The 20,723-nt window shown below is 41.9% G+C and overlaps 1 protein-coding gene across 1 annotated transcript; it reads right to left on the bottom strand.

Annotated features, from left to right (window-relative positions):
• Positions 1 to 4,380: 4,380 nt before the first annotated feature.
• Positions 4,381 to 8,100, bottom strand: LOC308286106 (regulator of G-protein signaling 21-like; the record flags this gene model as incomplete). The annotated part of the gene is made up of 4 exons (XM_080727063.1): positions 4,381 to 4,557; positions 5,116 to 5,282; positions 7,508 to 7,592; positions 8,071 to 8,100. The coding sequence occupies 4 exons, from the start codon at positions 8,098 to 8,100 to the stop codon at positions 4,381 to 4,383; spliced, it is 459 nt and encodes a 152-aa protein (XP_080583189.1).
• Between the last annotated feature and the right edge of the window lie 12,623 nt (positions 8,101 to 20,723).

Here is a 20,723-nt window from a genome sequence, read left to right as displayed (position 1 = left end):
ATTCAGAATACACAATGCATGATAGACAGACCAGATGGAAATGTGAAAAATGTCATTTGAATCCTACAATTGTGAACATTGACTTTTGTGCGATGTCGGGTCACCCATAGCCATACGATACTTGTTGTTAAAATAATGAAACATTATGCTTCAGACAAATACATAATACTACAGATTGACACGAGAGCCAGTAAGCACAATGCCCAGTTCTCCCCAGTGTCCAGTGCTCCTCTATTCCAGACTACCTGCCAACGTTGCACACTTACCAAAACATTGTTTGCATGAACAGAAAGGGAGAACCAGGTGAAGTTAGGAAGGGACAGGTGCATCACAAGGGGCAGGACAATAGCACCAGAGGTGGGAAGGCTATAGACAGCAGCCATATTGCAAATAAATTGGGCTTCCTCATAGGTGTTAACAATGATTCTAAGGAAGACTCTGTTCCGTTTAGTGTATAGCACAGTGTTTCTCAAACACTTTAATTTCAAGGACCCCCATAACTATAAGAGTTACACACCCATAAGGGGCCATTTGGAACCGCCATAAGGAACCATGAGGGTCCCCCGGACCCCCAATTCGAGGTTTACAGAGAGCCAAAAACATGCGCAATGTCAGCACCCCTGACTCTGTTTGATTAGATTGGAACATCATTGATTAGAATCATTGGTAATACCTGTGAAGGAAGTAAAGAAGAGGCCCTTTTTTTTTTTACAATATGGCCTTTTTTTAACGTGCAAAGTAGCCTACACAACAATGGGAAGTTTTTATGTGTTTTTTACATTGACGTACATAAAAACCTCCCGACTAAGGCTGAAGGCATCAAATGAATCCGAGCTGCTCTAGGGCCTTCCTTCCCACCACTGGTCGACATGAATATATGCAAAAGTCATCAACTATCATGAAACATTCAAATCTCTCCGCCAGCCCAAACTCAAAACATTGCAGGATTCTTTCTTTGTGTTTCACTGAGCTGTTCTTTGCACCGTGAATCCAATTGAACATGCTTTGAGGCCAAAGACTGCAATATTAATTTGTCTGCCATTTCAAGCCTAAAGCCTCACTTGTGCCTCAATTTTATAGGCCTAAATTAAGCCTTATTTGATACAGTGCTGCTTTGTGCTTTCATCTGTGGATGAGCCTTTCTTTTTTTCACAGCTCACAGCGCGGCACTCGGTGCCGCGCTGTGAGCTTGTATATCTGCTATTTTTCACTGGTTAAAGCATTCAATAATTCTAGGCCTAAATGGGTTAAAGGAAATCTCTATTTCTTTTTTTTTTTTTTTGCTGTAAATACACATCACACAAAGGTGAAAAGTCACTTCAAATGTGCAGGTTCCAATAAGCAACTTGATGTCAGGTCTTTTCTCCTTGCCCGTGCATTGGAGCTGTGAGCTGTCTACTCTCCAGCTGCTATGACACTGTTGCCATCTGGTGTTTACTAGACTACAAGGCCATGATGTACTGTAGGCCTACACTACAGACATACATACACACAACAGGCATTATGGAAATTAACTAATACATACAGTATACAGTACACAAATACAGTACTTGAGTTGAGGGATAGTTCACCTCCAAAACATTTTTTTTCCTATTGATTACTCATCCTAAGGAGACATGAATTTATGGATATTTTTAGTTTTTGTAAGATTCCTAATGCTGCATTCACACTGAGAGAAGCCAAGCTAATGCTTGGCTTGGTAATTCAATGTAATGTCTATGGAAACCAGCTCGTAAAATGTCCAAGCTTTTTTTTCGAGCATGGAAATTTTAAAAGCTGGTTTGCATAGAGATTTCATTGAATTACCAAGCAAACCATTAGCTTGGCTTTTCTCAGTGTGAATGCAGCATAATCCAATAATTTGATGACCAGCAGTGGTTCCCTATGGATCAAGAGCCTGCTTATTTGTTCCCTATGACATGTGACCAGTGGCGTAGACAGAATTGAACCACCGACTAGGCCTGCGCCCATCTGGGTGGGCACAGGTGGGCATAAAAAAAAATCCATGTTTTTCGGGTCGGATCGGGCATCCTGGTGCGATTAGGGTCGGGTTTCTTTGCATAATTAAATAATCAATTAATGCTTGTTTTGCCTTCAATTTCATTACAAATAAAATTAAACCAATCACTCATTCAGTTAATAATGCCTCCAACCATGCAAAAGAATGGCATATTAGAGAAGAAGCTGTTAACATGACGGCATGAGATGCTTATTTTAATTGACAACACAACACTCCTGTTAGGACAAATGTAGGCTATATCACAGAGAGATTATAAATAAATAAATAAAATTGGGTGGGCACAAAAACGAAATGGGTGGGCCTAGGCCTAGTCAGGCCCACCCGTGGCTACGCCCCTGCATGTGACATAAAGTCTCCGCAAATTATTGGCTTAGGAATAGGACAAAAAACAAAAAAAATATCCATGAATTCAAGACTCGATCCATGGGGTGAGTAATCGATAGGAAAAAAAGTCATTTTGGGTGTGAACACTATAGATAGAGAACTATAGGCATGGATCTACAAGCTCACAACGTGTCGCTCTGCGATTAGTTTTGAACTTATAGATCTGCTATTTTCAGCATACAATCAAGTGTAAAATCAGGCATTAAGATGCCATCAAGGCCCACCACAAGCCGACAAAATCAACTGTAGATTTAGTCGACTTAAACTAGACTAAAACTAAAACATTATGACTAAAACTAAATGAAATGTTATTCAAAAGACTATATGAGAAAAAACTCCACGCACAAATGCAAAAAAGGGGATTTAAACGACTATGACAAAAACAAATGTTGCTGTCAAAATCAACACTGCATTTGTTGTATTGGTACTTTTACTTACATAAATGATATGAGTACTTCTCCCGACTCCCTCCTCTGCCAACCAGCATGTTTTGCATCTCATTCAAAATGGCCACACCCAAACGTCAACATCACCTGCAGTCACTCTGTCTAGTTTGAGATAATGATTCAAGTCACATCTGATTTGTTGTATTATTATAGCTACAATACGTATCCATTTGAACAAAATCTGAACATGAGACAGAAATGTAACAATAGATTCATATATTAATTTTAATTGCAAATAATAAATTAGACTTGAACAATCAAATCTCATCAGACAAAAAAAGTGGATAATACTATTTACAGGAATCAGGCATTCGTGGACGGGGGGGATAAGAAAGCATTATCAACAAAGAATGCTGTTGCACGTCGGCCAGATTTATTTTTTTGTAAATAAATGAATGCCCTACTTGGCTACTTCGTCATACTACAGTGTCACACAAAAGTAAATTTGAATCCAGAAAAGTAACAGTTTTGGACAATATTATGATCAATGTCGCAGTACAGTGCATAGATACAGTATAAGATGTTTATGTCTAGACTAGAGAGTAGAAATGCACTCCTAGGGTAAATTATTTACAGTAAACTAACACCCATTGCTGTGCGGCTATGGGTGCACGAACGCTGTTCAGAATCAGAATCCTTTCTCTACATCGGGATGGTAGTATAGGTCAGTGGTTCTCAACGCATAGGGGACCCTTTGGCTCTGTAACTCCGAGTGTTACAACTGGGACCTCAATGAATTTAGTACAAAGGACCCCAATGTAAACAAGCCATTGTGCTTTCTTGGGTTTAAATCATATTAGTAGACCTTGTATCTGAAGTGTACTGTACTGTGCTTTTCTGCGAATAAAGTATTCAATCAATCAATCAATCAATCAATCAATCAATCAAAAAAAGAAAACTGATTGTTTGGTTCCAGTTGCATGCTCTGAGAGTTAAAATAACACTGATGATTTTACAGTGTAGAGTTGGGTTCCCAGAGATTAGAAAACATTGGGGTCTGTGGTCTAATATACAAACAGTATCAAACTGTTGGTCCTTGAAATGAAAACGGTTGAGAATATAAAGCAGACATTGTGAGTCAGTGGGCCTGTTTAACCCATAGACCTGGAAAGCCAATATGTTCTTATACCTTTGAGTCCTTTTTATATATATATATATATATATATATATATATATATATATATATATATATATATATATATATATATATATATATATATATGGACTCAAAGGTATAAGAATGTCCTGGCCACTGTCCTGGTTTCAAATTTGTATATTTTCTTTCATACATTAAAGCCTTTCCTCATCATACAAGAGTGTCACACAAAAGTATAGTGAAAATAGCAGATCTGCAAGCGCACATAATGCCTCGCAAGTGCGTAGATCTTCTATTTTCACTTTTTGTAATCGTTTCTGGTTTTAGACATACAAGGTTTCACTCTTTTTTCTTTTCTTTTGTCAGGTTTTAGAAGGCTTTTTAAAAAAAATAGGCCTCAGCAGGTCTAAATGGGTTTAAGAAGAGCCAGACGTTCACCTTTCCTCCGCCCTCCTCAGCAGGCCCTGGTAGACCTCGGACTTGAGGAAGCGTGGGTAACAATCCCGGGCCATCAGGCTGTAGATGAGCTTCTGTGCCGTGTCGAACGATGTCAGGGTCGGCTGGGAGATGTTCTTGGTTATGTTCTCTCTGGTGCCACAGTCGATGTTGATCTGGTTTAGGAAAAACAATAACAATATATGAGTCCAACTGCTCATCTTAAAGCTGCTCTCTCCTTATTGTTCACCACTTAAAGGCAAACTAGGCAAGTCTGTGTGTATACAAACACATTCCCCACTCCTCCTCCCCTCTCTGACAGGCATCAAAGGTAGCTTGTCTTTGATGCTTTCATTGATTAGAGAGATCACTAACGAGCACTTGACACTTTTATGGCCCAATCAATTACCTCAGTGAACAACCCCTTTGAAGTTCAAAGGGAGTAAAAAACACTGATAAATGGGTTTAAACGTGTTACAACTGGTCAGCCAAATTAGATATCGGCATATACATTTGATATCGGCATATAAGTGACACTAATTATATACAGTATCTGTTCTTGAAGTAATCGTTTACCCTCCAAAATCACGAAGGCTAATTTGAACTTTGGGACCACAAAGAAGTTGGTGTGTCCAAAAAAAGTAGTTACTGCACTTTGGCTTTCTAGGGCAGTATAGCAATGTGCAAATGAAGATAATGTTTGTTTACCTGTCTGGGAGCCTCTGTTTGTTTACCTGTCTGGGAGCCTCTGTTTCCACAAACTCCGAGTAGATCCTGTTTGCAGTGGAGATCATCTCAGGGATGGTCTTGATCTTCTTGTAGTCTTCACAGGCCAGCCAGAAGAGGATGTTCTCCTCGCTGTACTCCGACTTCAGGAACTCCCGGAAGGCGATCTGCCCGGCTGTAGACCACACAAGAGGAGAAGAGGTTGTCAGAATCAGAACCAGAAACACTTCTATTGTCACACATCAACCATAGCCTGATTTCAGACTCTGCGCTGGAGCTTGAGTCTGACATTGTCCCATTGACAAGAGATTTCAAAGGGGAGGGGATTTAAAATTTGAAATTCCCAATCACAAGAGATCTGGTGGGAGGGGTTGTGTTTGACTGTACACAAAACAGGCATCAAACAAGTCATTGTCTTTGATGTTTCATTGATTAGAGAGAAGCACTAACGAGCTATTGACACTTGTATGGCTCAATCAATTACTGCAGTTCAGAACCCCTTTGAAGTTCAAAGGGAGCAATTAAGAGCTCTGGTGCATGAGCCACCCCTCCCTCCACTGTTTCTGTTGATTTTCAAAAGTTAGACCCACCCCTCCTCCGTCTTGCATTGATTTCATTGGTTGGTTTGCCAAGACACCATAGAAAGAGGCGCGTCATATGCCAATTGCAGACCAAGAGAAGCAGTCCACTCAGAGAGTGGGCGGGTCTATTGGCTGGAGCCAGGCAACATCAACCACTTATCAGTCTAAAAACTATGACAAAAAATGTTCGTCGACTACCTTTTTATCACTGACGACAACTAGGGCTAAATGAAAACAAAATAAAAACTAAGCCAGCTCAGTGGCCTTGTGGTTAGAGTGTCCGTGTTCCTCCCTGCTTGGCACTCAGCATTATCCACAACTTTCCAACGTTCCATCGTATATTGCGCAGAAGGAGTGCGGCAGTTCTGGCGCCGCAGCCAAGAGTGATCTACAAGCTCACAACGGTTGCATCTGCGACGCGACGTGAGCTTGTATGTCTGCTGTTCTCCGGAAGTGTCCCACAAATAATTCTACAGTAAATTCTCACTGAAACAGGTGGATATATTATAGGAGTAAGTCCCTGCAACATACTAGCGTCATGTCCAGGGAGTGTTACTTGTACATCAAACTCTATGGACCTCATGGCTCGGCAAGGCTTACTTACTTACTTAAGCTATCATGACTAAATATATTGACAATTTCGTTAACAAATAAAAATAAATAGACAAAAATGTTAGGGAGGGACGAGTGGAGAAGAGATCCAGTAGAACTAAAAGACAAGTCATTTTATGCTTGGTGGCGCTCAGAAAATAGTAGATCTACAAGCTCGCAACATGTCGCAGACAGTGCGACGCCCCGCCCCCCAGAATAGGGATGCTGGGTTTCAAGGGTTTCAAAACACAATTCAACAACAGCACCCTCACTATATAAAAAGGCATCAACACCTAATAAAAACCAAGGAATTCAAATTAAAATGTACTTTATTTTAAGCGGTATAGTGAGTAGTATAGTAGTTATACAGGATAACAGCGTCTGCACAATCTACCAGTCAATTAACTGGATTGTGCATGTCTTTTAGCAGCCTTGCGTTTGACAAGAGAAAATCAGTTCTCCCCCAAAGAAGAAATGTAACCACTTAAACCATATCATTTGTCGACCGGGGGTCCCCCAGGGGCCTGTACTATCCTTCATTTCCCCCTCTAAACCATCTCTTCGGTGAGAATAGCCAATCTACAAACTCACAAAGTCTTGCCGTGATCTTTTAGATCTGCTATTTCGGCCGAATGTTCGCTTATTCCCACCAAATGTTCTTCTATCATGACGTTATGCCCAGAACAGGGACGCTATCATGGTTATAAAGACACTAACCCCCCAAGTGTCTTTGTTGCTGTAAAGCACCTTGGGTAAATTGAAAAATAGCAGATATACAAGCTCACAGCGCGGCACCGACCTGCTATTTTTGAAAAAGTTGTGAAATATCGTTGAATATTGCAAATCGTTGAATATGTAATTTTTTAAGGAAACATTTGTAACTCAAACTTTGCTTCTGGGGGGGTCCCTGGAACTAAATATTTTGAGATGGGGGTCTGTGGCCACATATCATTAGGTCCTTCACATGAAAAGGTTTGAGCACCACTGACATAGAAACATTGGTTTTTCACAAGACCTTAGAAGGATTTGAAATATTCAAAGACTTGCACAAACTTTCACAATTTCTCAAAAAGTTCCACGCTGCGAGCTTGTAGATCTGCTATTTTTCAATAGTTAAAGCACAAAATAATTGAAGTGAATCTTTTGTACCCAGGGCCCAGAATTTGGTGCGACACCGCCGAAAGGCGCTATATATAAATGCACCATTTACCATTTAAAATGTCCTCACCTTTACAGCCGAGGACCTTGTCCACAGATTCGCTCCAAGTCTCGACGTCGTCCAGCGGATCCTTGGGAAAGCAACACAATCTACCCTTGAAAAGAGCATGGAGATCTATCACCAGTCCAATTATCAGTGAAATGCACACTGGTTGCTATAAAATATTGCTGCATGCATGCTGACTCGTAAATCACTTCAAATATGCCATCTATAACGAATTAATTAGTATATTAATATTTCATCATTTAATTCAATTGGTACGCAAGGAGACACTTTTACGACCTATGCTATCGTCACTGTCGGGCAGAAACCTCGTATCTCCAAGTTTCAAATTTGTATGTTTTTTTGTAAAGTAAGGCCCTGCTTCATCATACAAAAGTGTCGCACAAAAGTAGTGAAAATAGCAGATCTACAAGCACACAACGCCTCGCTGTGCGAGGCGTTGTGTGCTTGTAGATCGGCTATTTTCACTATTTTAAATCATTTAAAAAAAAATTGTAAAAGTTTTGGACATTTTCACCCGACAACAACGCTACAATATATACTGTGCAATACGACAAGACAAGACTTACGAGCGCTAGGCTCCCTGGCGTTTTCCACATTGCTGCCGTTTTAAGTTGAATCCTGATGAAAATGGTTAAAAAAAAGGGCCCTTGAATCAAATATGAAGGAACTCACTTTATGGCCATTGTCTGCATGTGTCCTCAGAGGCGGGAGAGAGAGAGAAAATAATGGTCCTGCCAGGGTCACGATCAGCCGGCGATTATTTGGATACTAGGAGTAAGTGCCTGGACAACATCTAAACGATGCTTTCCTCCACATGAATGGAATACATGGAAATCAGTATGCAAAGCGTTGTTGTCGGGGGAGACGGGGCATCCCTGGCAGCATGACCACCACACGCCCGGGAGAGCTTTGTCCAACCCAGCATTATTATGATCGTTAATATGAGTATGAACAAGGTTCAAACTGAGGTTCGGTTTTGTATGCTTCACAATAATTTACAATTTAATCCAGAGCGATTTACAATAAGCAAGGTACATCAGTACATCAACATCGATACATCAAATGGAAATAAACATTTGGCAAATCTATAAGAAAAACAGGTGGACCAAGCACCTATTCAGTATAAAAAACATAACACATTATATTCAAAATGCTATCTAAATTAGGGTCGTTGAGGGTAGGCAAGTGCTACGTGCTATTGGCTAAGGTGGAGTCTGAATAGGTGAGTCTTCAGACCACAGCGGAAGTTAGGGAGTGAGTCTGTAGTTCGAGTCTGTAGTTCTAGTGCAACAACAGTTTATTCCACAGTTTGGGAGCCAGGAGGGCGAAGAGTCTATAGGAATAGAAGAGTGGATCGTTGTAAACACTGTATCAAGCACACGTGCACACATATACACATCAAAGGGGGACCCTGCCCATTTATCTGTCTGTAAAAAGTGCCCTCTCCAGACCATGCATGCAGTTTCTTTCTCTATGGTGAAAGAAATGCAAATGCCCTCTTTCCCTGTCATACCTGAAGGCAGCATTCAAGAGAATTGCCTTGTCCAAACTCTCCAGAACTTGAATGCAGCATCCTATGTTGAAAGAATTGCTCTCTCTGTGTAGAAATCCATGTTGTTACGCCACTTCTCCAGTATTGACTTGATTATGCTTAGTTTAGTGTGGTATCAAGTACTGAAAATAGCCGACCTCCAAGCTCACAACGTGTCGCAGCGCGACGCGTTGTGAGCTTGGAGGTCTGCTATTTTCAATATCTTCGCCAAGAAATTTCAGCCCCTGCCTCTCTAACATTCTCTGCACGTCCCTGCACTGTATACTTCGAGGAAAGGTGTTTTAACGTGGAAGCATGATACACATGTGTCAGAATATCTCTGTACTTAAATACCAAAGTGTTTTTGAGTAATATTAGATGTTCAACATCAAGATAGACAGAGAGGGAGACAGAGAAACATTGATTTGACGATTCAAAAGCTGGATAGAATGGATGGTTATAAAACCCACAGAGAGATCCTGACCATAAACAAATAGGACAAGGCCCTGCATCCTGCCGTTTGCATATCTGCTGTTTCCATCATTTATCAGTGCCAGATGAATGCTCATGTATGGTGCTTGTATAGGTGACCTCAGACCACATCCCCCTTGTCCAATACCAACCTCAAGGACCCCTCCTTGAGGCCCTAGGGGCCCTTAAGGGGGTTCCAGGGGGTCCCCAGTAAAATGTCTTAATATATATATATATATATACACACAGTATAGGCTATATATCTTTTTAGATTGAACATTATAACAATAACACTTTTTTCTTTTTCTTTTTTGAATCTCTGAATCTCTCTGTGCATTCATACTTCTCATAGTCTACCGACAAGGTAAGGTAAGATGGTTATTTCATGTAGAGTAAATGACTTTTAAACCACTTTATCATCGCACAGGGAAAATAGCCGGTCTACTGTAACAGGCTCACAGCGCGTCGCATTGCGCATGTAGACGTTATCTCGTATAGCAGATCTAAATCTTAGAAATATTTTGCCTATAATGATATGGATGCCGGTTGAACGTGATCAAGCTGCCATTACTTAAGTTTCTGTTCTGCGATTTCGGGTTCAATAATATTAAATCCTTTATTTTCTCTATACTTACTCCCCACAATCTACAGTATATAACAAATGTGTAAAAGAAACAACAAAATTGCCAATGACCCCCTTCCCCGTCCATCACAGTGCAATGAGGACAACAATGAAAAGATGTTTCTGATACTGACACACTTAAATGCCATGTCAGTTAAGACAGCGCAGCGTATGGTGTTGAGCTGTCATACTGCCATCATGACTCAGCTTCTCTGTGTAGAGGGAAGTCCTTTCTGTGACCTTCAGTTGCACACAGTGAACTGACTCTAGATTAGAACACAGTACATTGTTGTTGGGTACATTGTCTCTCAGCACAGCTAGAACAGTGGTTCTCAACCTTTTAGCAGATCTACATGCTCACAATGCCTTGCGTTGCGAGGTGTTGTGGGCATGTAGATCGTCTATTTTCACAATTTCTGCCTCTAATATTTGACAATTTGGCCAATTGCTAAATAGTCACTTTAGAAATGTGGAGATACCCTCTATACACTTAGACTTAGGCCTATGTTGGTTTGTTTACTGTTGAGAGAGAAGACAATGTTGCGTACATCATCTGGGGAACCCCCAAAATAATTTGGGCAGAATGCCGACCCACAGGTTTAGAAACACTAAACTAGAATACAGCGGTGGTGGATGGTGACTAAGTACATTTTACTCGAGTACAGTATATTTAAAGGGAAAGTTCACCCCCAAAATCACCTTTTTTCTATGGATTACTCACCCCATAGACGGCATAGAGACTTGAATTCATTTATTCAAAAATGTTAGTACTTCTACAATCTGCAAGCTCGTTGTGCGTTTGTAAGGTTGTCTATTTTTGGCAAACAGATTTGGTGTGGATGGGGGAAAAAAGGAGGGGGCCAAGACAAAAATGTGATAACAATAAATTTACTCAAATAACATTTTTGTCTTAGGAATGTGACAAAAACCAAAGAATATTATTTAACTCTACTCTCCATGGCGTGACTAATCAATACAAAAAAAGTCATTTTGGGGGTGAACCACTCCTTTAAGTTGTTACTTTAAGTAAAAGTATTACCACAATATAATTTGTGTGTACAAAAGTATTGGCATCAAAATACACTAACAGACGCCTATAAAAACTAAGTATGCTGAATGGTCCATTTCACATTCATAATTGGATAATAATAATTATATAATGCATTTAATGTGTTCACTTTTGCCACACACACACACACACACACACACACACACACACACACACACACGCACACGCACACGCACACGCACACGCACACGCACACACACAGAGGATGTAAATACTGGCAGGTGATGGAACACACCCAACCAGCTCTATTTGCATGTGTGCAGGCTGTTCAGGTCCACTCATTTGTTTTTCAAAAATAAAGGATTTGGCTGCATGATGTCTCCATCCATGGAGTACGTGCAGGGGGAGCGCTGAGTTCCTGGACACCCGGACACACGATGCAGACGTTTTTATTTTGAACAATTCGAACAAATTGTCAAAATATTACTGGCAGAAATATAGTGACAATACCCTACATCAGGGTTCCATAATAGGCGGCCCGCGGGGGGCTACTGTCTGGCCCACACCAACCCCAGTAATAATGGTGGTATAAGAGCAGCAACAACACTAGTACGTTCTTTTGCAAATCATACAAGGCCATCGCACAAAAGTAGTGAAAACAGCAGATCTACAAGCACACAACGCCTTGTGGTGCGAGGCGCTGTGTGCTTGTAGATCGGCTGTTTTCACTAGTTTAAATCATTTTTAAAATGACAAATGCAAAACGAATGGTTTTGGACACACAAGATTTTCACCCGACAACGACGATATCTGAACTGCAATGTTGTGGCCCTCGGCCCCTAGACATGATTCGGCCCTTGGGGAAAACTAATTGGGGAACCTGTGAGCATGTAGGAACGAAACGGAGGAGAACAGGGACAACATTGTAAAAGGTTTAAACTATTCAAAACAATTCAAATATCTTTCAAAAGTGTTTGATAAATAAAATTAAAGAAATCCAATAATTTCCATAAATAGCCTAGCTACATTTAACTCATTTAGTGCTCCTGAAATTAACGGATTATAAAGTCCACGATGCCACTCTCAGGCTGCATTCACTCCCGTTATCTTATTTTGAAGGCCAGAAGTCCACAGCGTAAACACTTCCGGTCTGACGTCATCGCGTCATTCACAGGAAGCGATCGTAGTCCACGTGGAGTTGTGTAATGGCGGACCGGAGCTTTTATACATGTGTATAAGCGAGCATCTGCCTCCATCTTCGCTTCTAAAGTGTAGTTTTGAGATAATGGACATTAAAGATGAGATCCCCCGTCCACCTCAATGTTATGGGATGACTATTTTGTGCTCGTGGAGCCGTGATGATGAGAAATCAGCGACGGATTTCGGCTCCGGACCTTCCGCCATTGTACTCGGTAATGTAACCGCCGTTACAGTAATATATTACTTTTCACGAGTATACTCGGGATTGGCACTCCGGGTACTCGAGTACTTTTCACGAGTCTTCTCGGGATTGGCACTAGATAATAAAAGCTAAAGAAGTGAAAATAGCTGATCGCTTCGCAGCCACGTTGTGAGCTTGTAGATCTGCTATTTATGAGCTTAGATCGATGAGCTTGTAGATCTTGTGAGCTCTGCTATTTTCACTAGTTTGCGGGTCCCGGGCAAACAATCTCTCTTTTGGGACTTGAGGCTCAAGACAAGTCTCAAAAGAGAGACAGTTTGCCGTCAACTCTTGAGCTAAAAGGTTTGGGAACCACGTGCTCTAAGGCCACGTTCAGACATTACATGGAAAAGGCTAGCATGCCCTTGGGGGAGGAGGGGGGAGGGAGGAGGGAGGAGGGAGGGCAGCATCCAATTCATTCCCCATGGCCGCCTCTAGCATGGAAGCCTCTAGCTTGCCTCTTGGCTTAAGGCAAGCATGTCTTAATGCTAGAGGCATCTCTACATGGTGATACTTATTGTGCTGATAATAAGTTTGAGGAAGCAGGCCGTATTAATGTGAAACTGGGCCCTAGGCACAGGCCAATGTTTTTTTCAGTGAAATGATTAGTTTCTCTCGGTTAAAAAAGGTCACTAAACAATTTATTGCCTAATATAATGCAACTCGCTCCCCTCCTCTCCAAACAATAATTCATAGGCTAATATAATGTAAATCGCTCACCGTATGTAAACACTACTGCACTCTACCCCACAATACAATTTTACGGTATTTGTACTTTACTTGAGTATGTCTGATTTACGAGACTTTTACTTCTACTCCACTAGTGTACTCAGAGGCAGCATTTTTTCTTTTACTCCACTTCAATTATTTGAAAACTTTACTAGTTAGTCTACTTTGTAGATTCTAGTTATTACAAAACATGCAACCAGCCTTATCAATCTCAAAGAAAAGGGAAAAACAGCGCTCTCTCTGTTTAGTTCTAGCGTAGCACTAAATCTGTTCTTGAGAGATTACATTTTGGCTATTTGAAAATAGCCGATCTACGAGCACACAATGCATCTGGAGTCTGGTCTGTCCCAGTACCTCCAGACAGACCAGAAGTGATACAGTACAAAACCAAGGCATCACAGGGTGCAGTTTCCCAGAGCAGCCACTGTGTGGTGCTGTAGGTCCTCCACCGAACCCCCGTCATTATAACTTTCAAAGGGCTTCCTGCAAACATGCAACTCTGTGCAAGTGCTGACAGCTCCAGTGCTTGCTTGCCTAGCAGGGAGAAAATAACCAGGATATTAGGAGAAAAGATAATACAAGAACTTCAGTGTACAGTGTAGACTCTTCACTGTCTATCTTTTCTGCTTTAATTACTAAATAGAGGTGAAGTTGTTCTTCTGTTGGTGTTGGGTGAATGGGTGCACAGCGATGATTTTAACCAAACTCTAGTCAGTGTAGTGTAGCCCCGATTGAACTTAATGCAGTAGATGTGTTTTTGGTTGCAGTAGAAACTCTAAGGTGTCATCGTTTCATGTGAAGATTATTACTCATTCGACAGTGCATATTGCAGATCTTGAAAGCAATCTTCCGCCACAAGCTTCTTCTGCCATGCATTCCATCACCCTCCAGTGGAAGGTTGTGTTCTCAGAAGCCAAAGGGGAAGCACAACTCTAGTAAGACCCCAAAGTGTCAGGCAAGATTTTTGGAGTAGCTTGAAGTGTTTCAGGTTGATTAGAGTTCAGCTTCTTTTGGCCTTTTTCATGAACTGATTAATATAAACAATCATACACTCTTTCTTAACAACTTGCCTACAATATACAGTAGGACATACACAACATAAATTTGTAAAAATACATGAATACATTAAACTGCACATTGCTTAACACATGAACTCTAGCGTCTCTATATTCCGAGCATGTCATAATAGCCGAACATGCTGCAATAGAAATCACACCTATTGTGAAGTGAGCAGTGCTATTTATTAGTTTCATTAAGCGTCCCGCGAAGCTTGGCCAATGCAGACCCGTGGCCAGCCTTATCAGCGCTCTCTGCTAGCTCTCTCGAATGCGCCTCTCTCCACTCGCGCGCACAAGATTTTTGCTGGTTTTTGGGTGTTTTTAGTCAGTTTTGGGTCGGTTTGGGTGGCTCATTAACTGTCGGCGGCACCCCCCTTGAGATTGCGTTCTAGGCGGTCACTTATACTGCTTATACCTAGCCACGGCACTGGGCCATTGTGACCCTGGGTGTACAAAAAACTTTGGACACTTTGTGCAAAGATGTGGCCTGGCTTCGTGGAACGCGATCCTGGTCATACAACAAACTTTGGGTGCTTTGTGCAACGATGTAGGCCAGATGTAGGCCAAGCTTGGCCAATGTGACCCTGGGCTGGGCGTACAACAAACTTTGGACAAAGCCAGATGTTGGAGCTCAGCTCCTTCCAGGAGCACCACTCAAAAACAGAAGAACATTCGGTGACAATAGCAGATCTACAAGCTGGCCTGTTGCAACATGTAGCGAGCGTAGATCTGCCATTTCCTCTATTTGACGTACAATGAAGCATACTTCAAGTGGTTAAAAGACCATTTGGCCGAGAAAATCTTTACAAATGACCACTGTTAAGCACTTTATTATGGACCGTCTCCACCGCCAACACTGTTATATTTCCCGAGGCAAACTCATCTGAAGCACTCTTTGTCTCTCTGAACGCAAAAGGCTCTGAATTAAAAAGGAAGGAATTTTGATTAATCGCTGCCCTCCCCAACTCCTGGCTGATTTCAGAGGCTTTCAGCAGACAGTTGCAGATTTAAGCCAGTTAGGCCTAGAATTATTGAATGCTTTAACTATTGAAAAATAGCAGATCTACAAGCGAGTGCCGTGCTGCGAGCTTGTAGATCTGCTATTTTTGAAAAATCGTGAACATGTGCGCACATTTTTCAATATATATTTTTCAAAGCAAACTTTTGTAACTCAAATCTCTGCTTCTGGGGGGGGGGGGGGGGGGGTCCCTGGAACAACATGTTTTGAGATGGGGGTCTGCGGCCAAATAAATGTAATTTTGGGGGTCCTTGACATGAAAAAGTTTGAGAACAGATTTAGAGGAAGGATTTTTAGAAGTCGGGTCAAAGATTGGGTCAAGACCCGACTTTAGAAGTCGGGTCAAAGATTGGGTCAAAGACTTGCACACATTTTCACGGCACTTGGTGCCGCGCTGCGAGCTTGTAGATCTGCTATTTTTCAACAGTTAAAGCATAAAATAACGGTTAAAGTGGTTCAAATCGAACGCGACTCGGGGCGCCTTCCAGGTCTTTGATGGTTAAACACCACTGTGGAATGAAAAATGGAAAAAAGACTGAGCGGAGGGGGGTGGTGGGGGCCGCAACTCTGGCAGCAGATTCTTAGCAGGGAAACTAATCTCTAGCTGCGAAAGAACCTGGCGAGCCATCGGAGCATGTGCCTTCTTTGTTATCACTGCTTTTGTTTTGCTTTCTCCTCCTTTCAGAGCGTTCCTGTGAGGAGAGATCAGGCACTGGCTCGCTGCCGCCACTACCAGGCTGGCAACGTCTCCAGTGGCCTCTGCTGCATTGACACACAATTAATGTGAACAAGGTATGCTAAGCATGTTTTGGTGACAATGACAGCGACTCGGGCCGAGATTAAGCTTCATCATAACTCCTACGGCCACTGGAGCCTGTGACATGTGTGTGGCGCTGAGCTAAACACCCAAACCTGTATGTGTGTGTGTGTGTGTATACGCGCGCGCGTGTATGTGCGTGTGTTTGTGTGTGTGAGAGAGAGACAGACAGTGTTTAATACTAAAAGTGTGAAAACATTAAAAAGCTACAAGTTTTTTCCTCTCCCCTGATAGGTATAGGCCTAATTACAACGATTAGGCTGGTCCAGAGGCTTGTATTAGAGAGTTCCGTTAATGCGAGGTCAGAAACAGTGCCGGTCATGTGGTTCATGTAAACTTGAAACAGTGACAAACGTTCATAGACTTCAAAGACACAGTGCGTCAAAACATACGGCCCCGTTATTTTCAATGAAGTAACCCACACCGGCCCGCCCGTCGCTACTACGCTGTTCTAATTCTAGGCGCTGCTGAAGGGTGAAAATGTTTTTTCCTCACCGGGGGAAATGGATGCGCTGCATCCAATTGGTGTTACCGCGCGGCACTTTACACGCCAGTGGTGAGCGCAACTCATGGCGCGCTCTACTTGTGCACAAGACGGAAGAGTACAGTTCTAGTTCCCATATGTGGAGTTATGGTGAAGCGCCAGCCTATCACGTCAGTAGTACTACCAGTAAGTAAAAGCAACCTCATGGTGGCGCTAGAAGAGGGGCATGTGAGAAATCAGGGGCGGAGATTGTGGTTTGTCAGCCAAGGAGTGTGTGTGCAAAGTTTTGCATGGATAGGGGCAACGGTGCCGGAGATAAGAGTAGGGCCAAAAGTGTGACGTGACGTGCATGGACAGACTGACTGACAGAGGGACTGACTGACTGACAGACAGCAGGTGGAGGTTTTCATAGTAACTGATGGTCGCAACGATGACATTTCCCAGCATATTCCTCATGACTCGCATCAGGGCAACCACATTTGCAATCTCCCAGAATTGCATCTTTCTAGTGTAATTAGAGTGGTTGCTATTGGTAATTATTACCCGGCTTGTTTGGATGCTTGACTCTGATTGGTCGAGCGCTGAAATCAGCGGTGAATTATAGGCGTATAATGACCGCTCCGCTCTATAATTCACCGCTGCCTAATCAAAGGCTCAGAGCAGTGGCTGTATTCAGGCTTCACTGCGTGGATTTAGTGCCGTATCCAACATGTCTGACATGTAAACACACACAGCGTCATTTACAACCAAACGTTGCTCTGAAGAATGTTTTAAAAAACATTTGAGGCGAGAAATAGACGACGCTGTAACAGAAAATGGATTCTATTTGATCAGCACTTCCTTGTTTTCCAAGGCGACCATGTTGCGCTCGGGGGGACGCACTTTCAGCCGTCTGTAAACAAGGAAATACTTTGTTGTTTTTAGTTTTGAGTCAAATTATTAATTTTATGTATTAGCCGGATAATAAGTGCTATAACGTCTTGCTGCTTGGTCATTATGGCTTATATGGACACTTCAGGCTGATAATTCCCCTCGGCTCCGCCTCGCAGCCGTCGTGTCCATATAAGCCATAATGACCGCGCAGCAAGACGTTATCGCATACCTATTGCTCTAGGAGAACTTTTATGCCAGCTAAAGTAAAACTGTTAACTGAAGTTATCTGGTTGTAAGGCCAGATACCTTGGACAACATAACGTCTCATCAGACAGGATTGGTCATGCTTCACTTGACGATATATCACGATATTACAATATAATTGGTAAGAGGGAATTCATTTCCCAGTGGATTCCTTGGGACTCGTGTCAGTGCAGCCACACTTGCAATTTCCCCAAAATTGCACCTTTCCAGTTTCATGGTTCTAGTCATATATGCCTGGTAAAATAGCTGATCTACACTGGGCGGCTCTGTGAGCTTGTAGATCTCTGCTATTTGGGGGTTGAGTAACGCCATAGTTCGGTGAAGTGTGAATCAGGCTTCAGTGATCACTCACACGTTGAAATGATTGCGCACGCATTTGTCTTTGTAAGAAATATGGGCTGCACACTCTAATACCATGAATAATTCTGTTCCCGGAGTGGTGGCACTCGCTTCATGAGGTCTATTAATTTGTCTGTGGGTTGGAGAGTTCCAAATTCTTGTATTTCTACCCATGTGGTATAATTTCGCAATATCGTGGTGGCTATCTATCACATTTAATATTATTCATCTGAGATAATTGATGATGCTAAGGAGCTTGATGCAAAAAAAAAAAAAAGCCTTTTATGATACAATCTTTATTTCAATAATTATTCCACAGATTCTATGTACAATATACAACAGCAAGCCCAACATACAGTACACGGTCATTACAAAGAACATAAATTATTGAGTTATTACGGCGGCGGTGGCACACTGTGAAAAACAATAACAAATGAGGATTTAGTTTCATATTAGCATTCAAACAGGATACATTTGTTTCACTATAGGAAATGAATAATATTAATTGATAACAGAAAATATATTATAATCTCTCCCTGGACATGTCTCATTAAAACGATGGCAATAAGCTGGAGTCACCGTTGCTGCAGGCTTTTGTGCTACATCTGAGACCGGAGCAAACTTAGGGGGGGTCACAGAATCATGAATCTATTTTAATGGGGTATCAAATTAAAGTGCTGAAACACACATCACCAAGATTAATGCTCTGTCCAGGTCTATATCGCTGGACTGGGAGTCGAGGCTGCTGGATTCGGACGACCTTTGAACCAGCCAGCCACACTACGTGTTCTCTCGTGGACCATGTGGTTTAAGTAAGGTTTAAACCCATTTAGGCCTAGAATTATTGAATGCTTTAACCAGTGAAAAATAGCAGATATACAAGCTCACAGCGCGGCACCGAGTGCCGCGCTGCGAGCTTGTAGATCTGCTATTTTTGAAAAAGTCGTGAAAATGTGTGCGAATATATGTATTTTCAAAAATGTTGCTTCTGGGTGGTCCCTGGAACTAAATATTTTGAGATGGGGGTCCATGGCCAAATACATATCATTTTGGGGGTCTTTCACATGAAAAGGTTTGAGAACCACTGACATAGTAGTGTCTCAAGAACAGACTAACTGAGCTCCAGTTAAGTGAAAAGGACGTTTTCTTAGACGATGGCTGGCCAGATTGCTGACATAGAAACATAGGGTTTTCCAAAAATCTTAGAAGGATTCAAAAGACACTTATAGAATCGGGTCAAAATTCTAATTTTCAAGATTTATGAAAAATAGCAGATCTACAAGCTCGCAGTGAGCTTGTATATCTGCTATTTTTCAATAGTTAAAGCATAAAATAATGATACACAATAATGTGTACCCGTTCTGAAAAGGTTTAAGGTTCTCAAAATGGGGTCCGAAAACCCTCGGGGGTACTCGAGGGGGGGGGGGCTTCCCAAAGGACCCTCACAGGTCTGCACAGTTTGGTTCCATTTTGCACACTCCTAGAGTTATGGGAGTACTTGACATTAAAGGAGAAATCCGGACTAGGAGGTTTTCTCATCTTTCTAACAGGCAATCTTGTCCAGTCGCCCGACTCAACCACAGTGCTATTGACCCAGTGCGCACCCAGAAGTCTCGCGAGACGAGATTTCAAACGTGAGTTCAAAGATCCGTGGCCTGTACACAACAATGACACTGTGTAGTGACTAGTGTCATTACGTACAGTACGACAGACATTTACGGAAAAACTAAAATGATTTTCGAGCGATAGAAATAAGCACATTATAACCCACCGCTCCTGTTTGGAGCTGTGGTTCAGGCGAATGGACGAGATTGCCTGTTATGAAGAAAAAAATACACCTGGACGGTGAGAAAACCTCCTAATCCGTAATTCTCATTTAAAACATTTGAGAACCACTGTGGTACTGTGGCTGCATTTGTACTTTGTTGCGATGTCAGAGATCGGTTGTAGATCGGCTATTTTTGGACGCACAACACCGGCATGCGACTAAGAGTGAATCGGGCTTGATGACTTAAATCCCAATATGGTTGAGTGGAGTCTCTCAGGGCTCTGTGCTAGAGTATTTTCTGTTTTCCTGTTATTGTGGGAAAAGCTTTAGCAAAAAAAGCACTGGTGGTTTCAGCATTTTATACCTAGCATAATGAGGAGAATGGGTAATTCGTATATGTATATTGTGCCCCTACAAACGATTCCAAATTGTGTCTCCTTGCAAGAAGGACCACATTTCTTGGCCAGGGGAGAAATCGTGTGTGTGATCTTCAGGCTGTACTAGTTGATTAGGTTTCCTACTACCCGACACTAGGGCATTCACCAAATATTCGAATATTCTAATATCAAAGTCACTATTCGACGTTGTTCACCGAAGTCGAATATTCACGTATCTTTATTTTTTTTATTGTTTTCTCTTATATATATATAGTTTATAAAGCGTGGCTAGATAGGAAGTCATAAGAATGAGTTGTCAATGCCCCTGGTGGATGAATTTGTAAATGCTCTATACCAGGGATTCTCAAAACCTTTTAGGCCGTGACCCACAAAAATAAACATATTTGGACTGGGGACC

This window comes from Nannobrachium achirus, assembly GCF_963921795.1.
Source record: "Nannobrachium achirus genome assembly, chromosome: 5".
Lineage (NCBI taxonomy): Eukaryota > Metazoa > Chordata > Actinopteri > Myctophiformes > Myctophidae > Nannobrachium > Nannobrachium achirus.
This window is presented reverse-complemented; position numbering and strand designations above follow the sequence as displayed.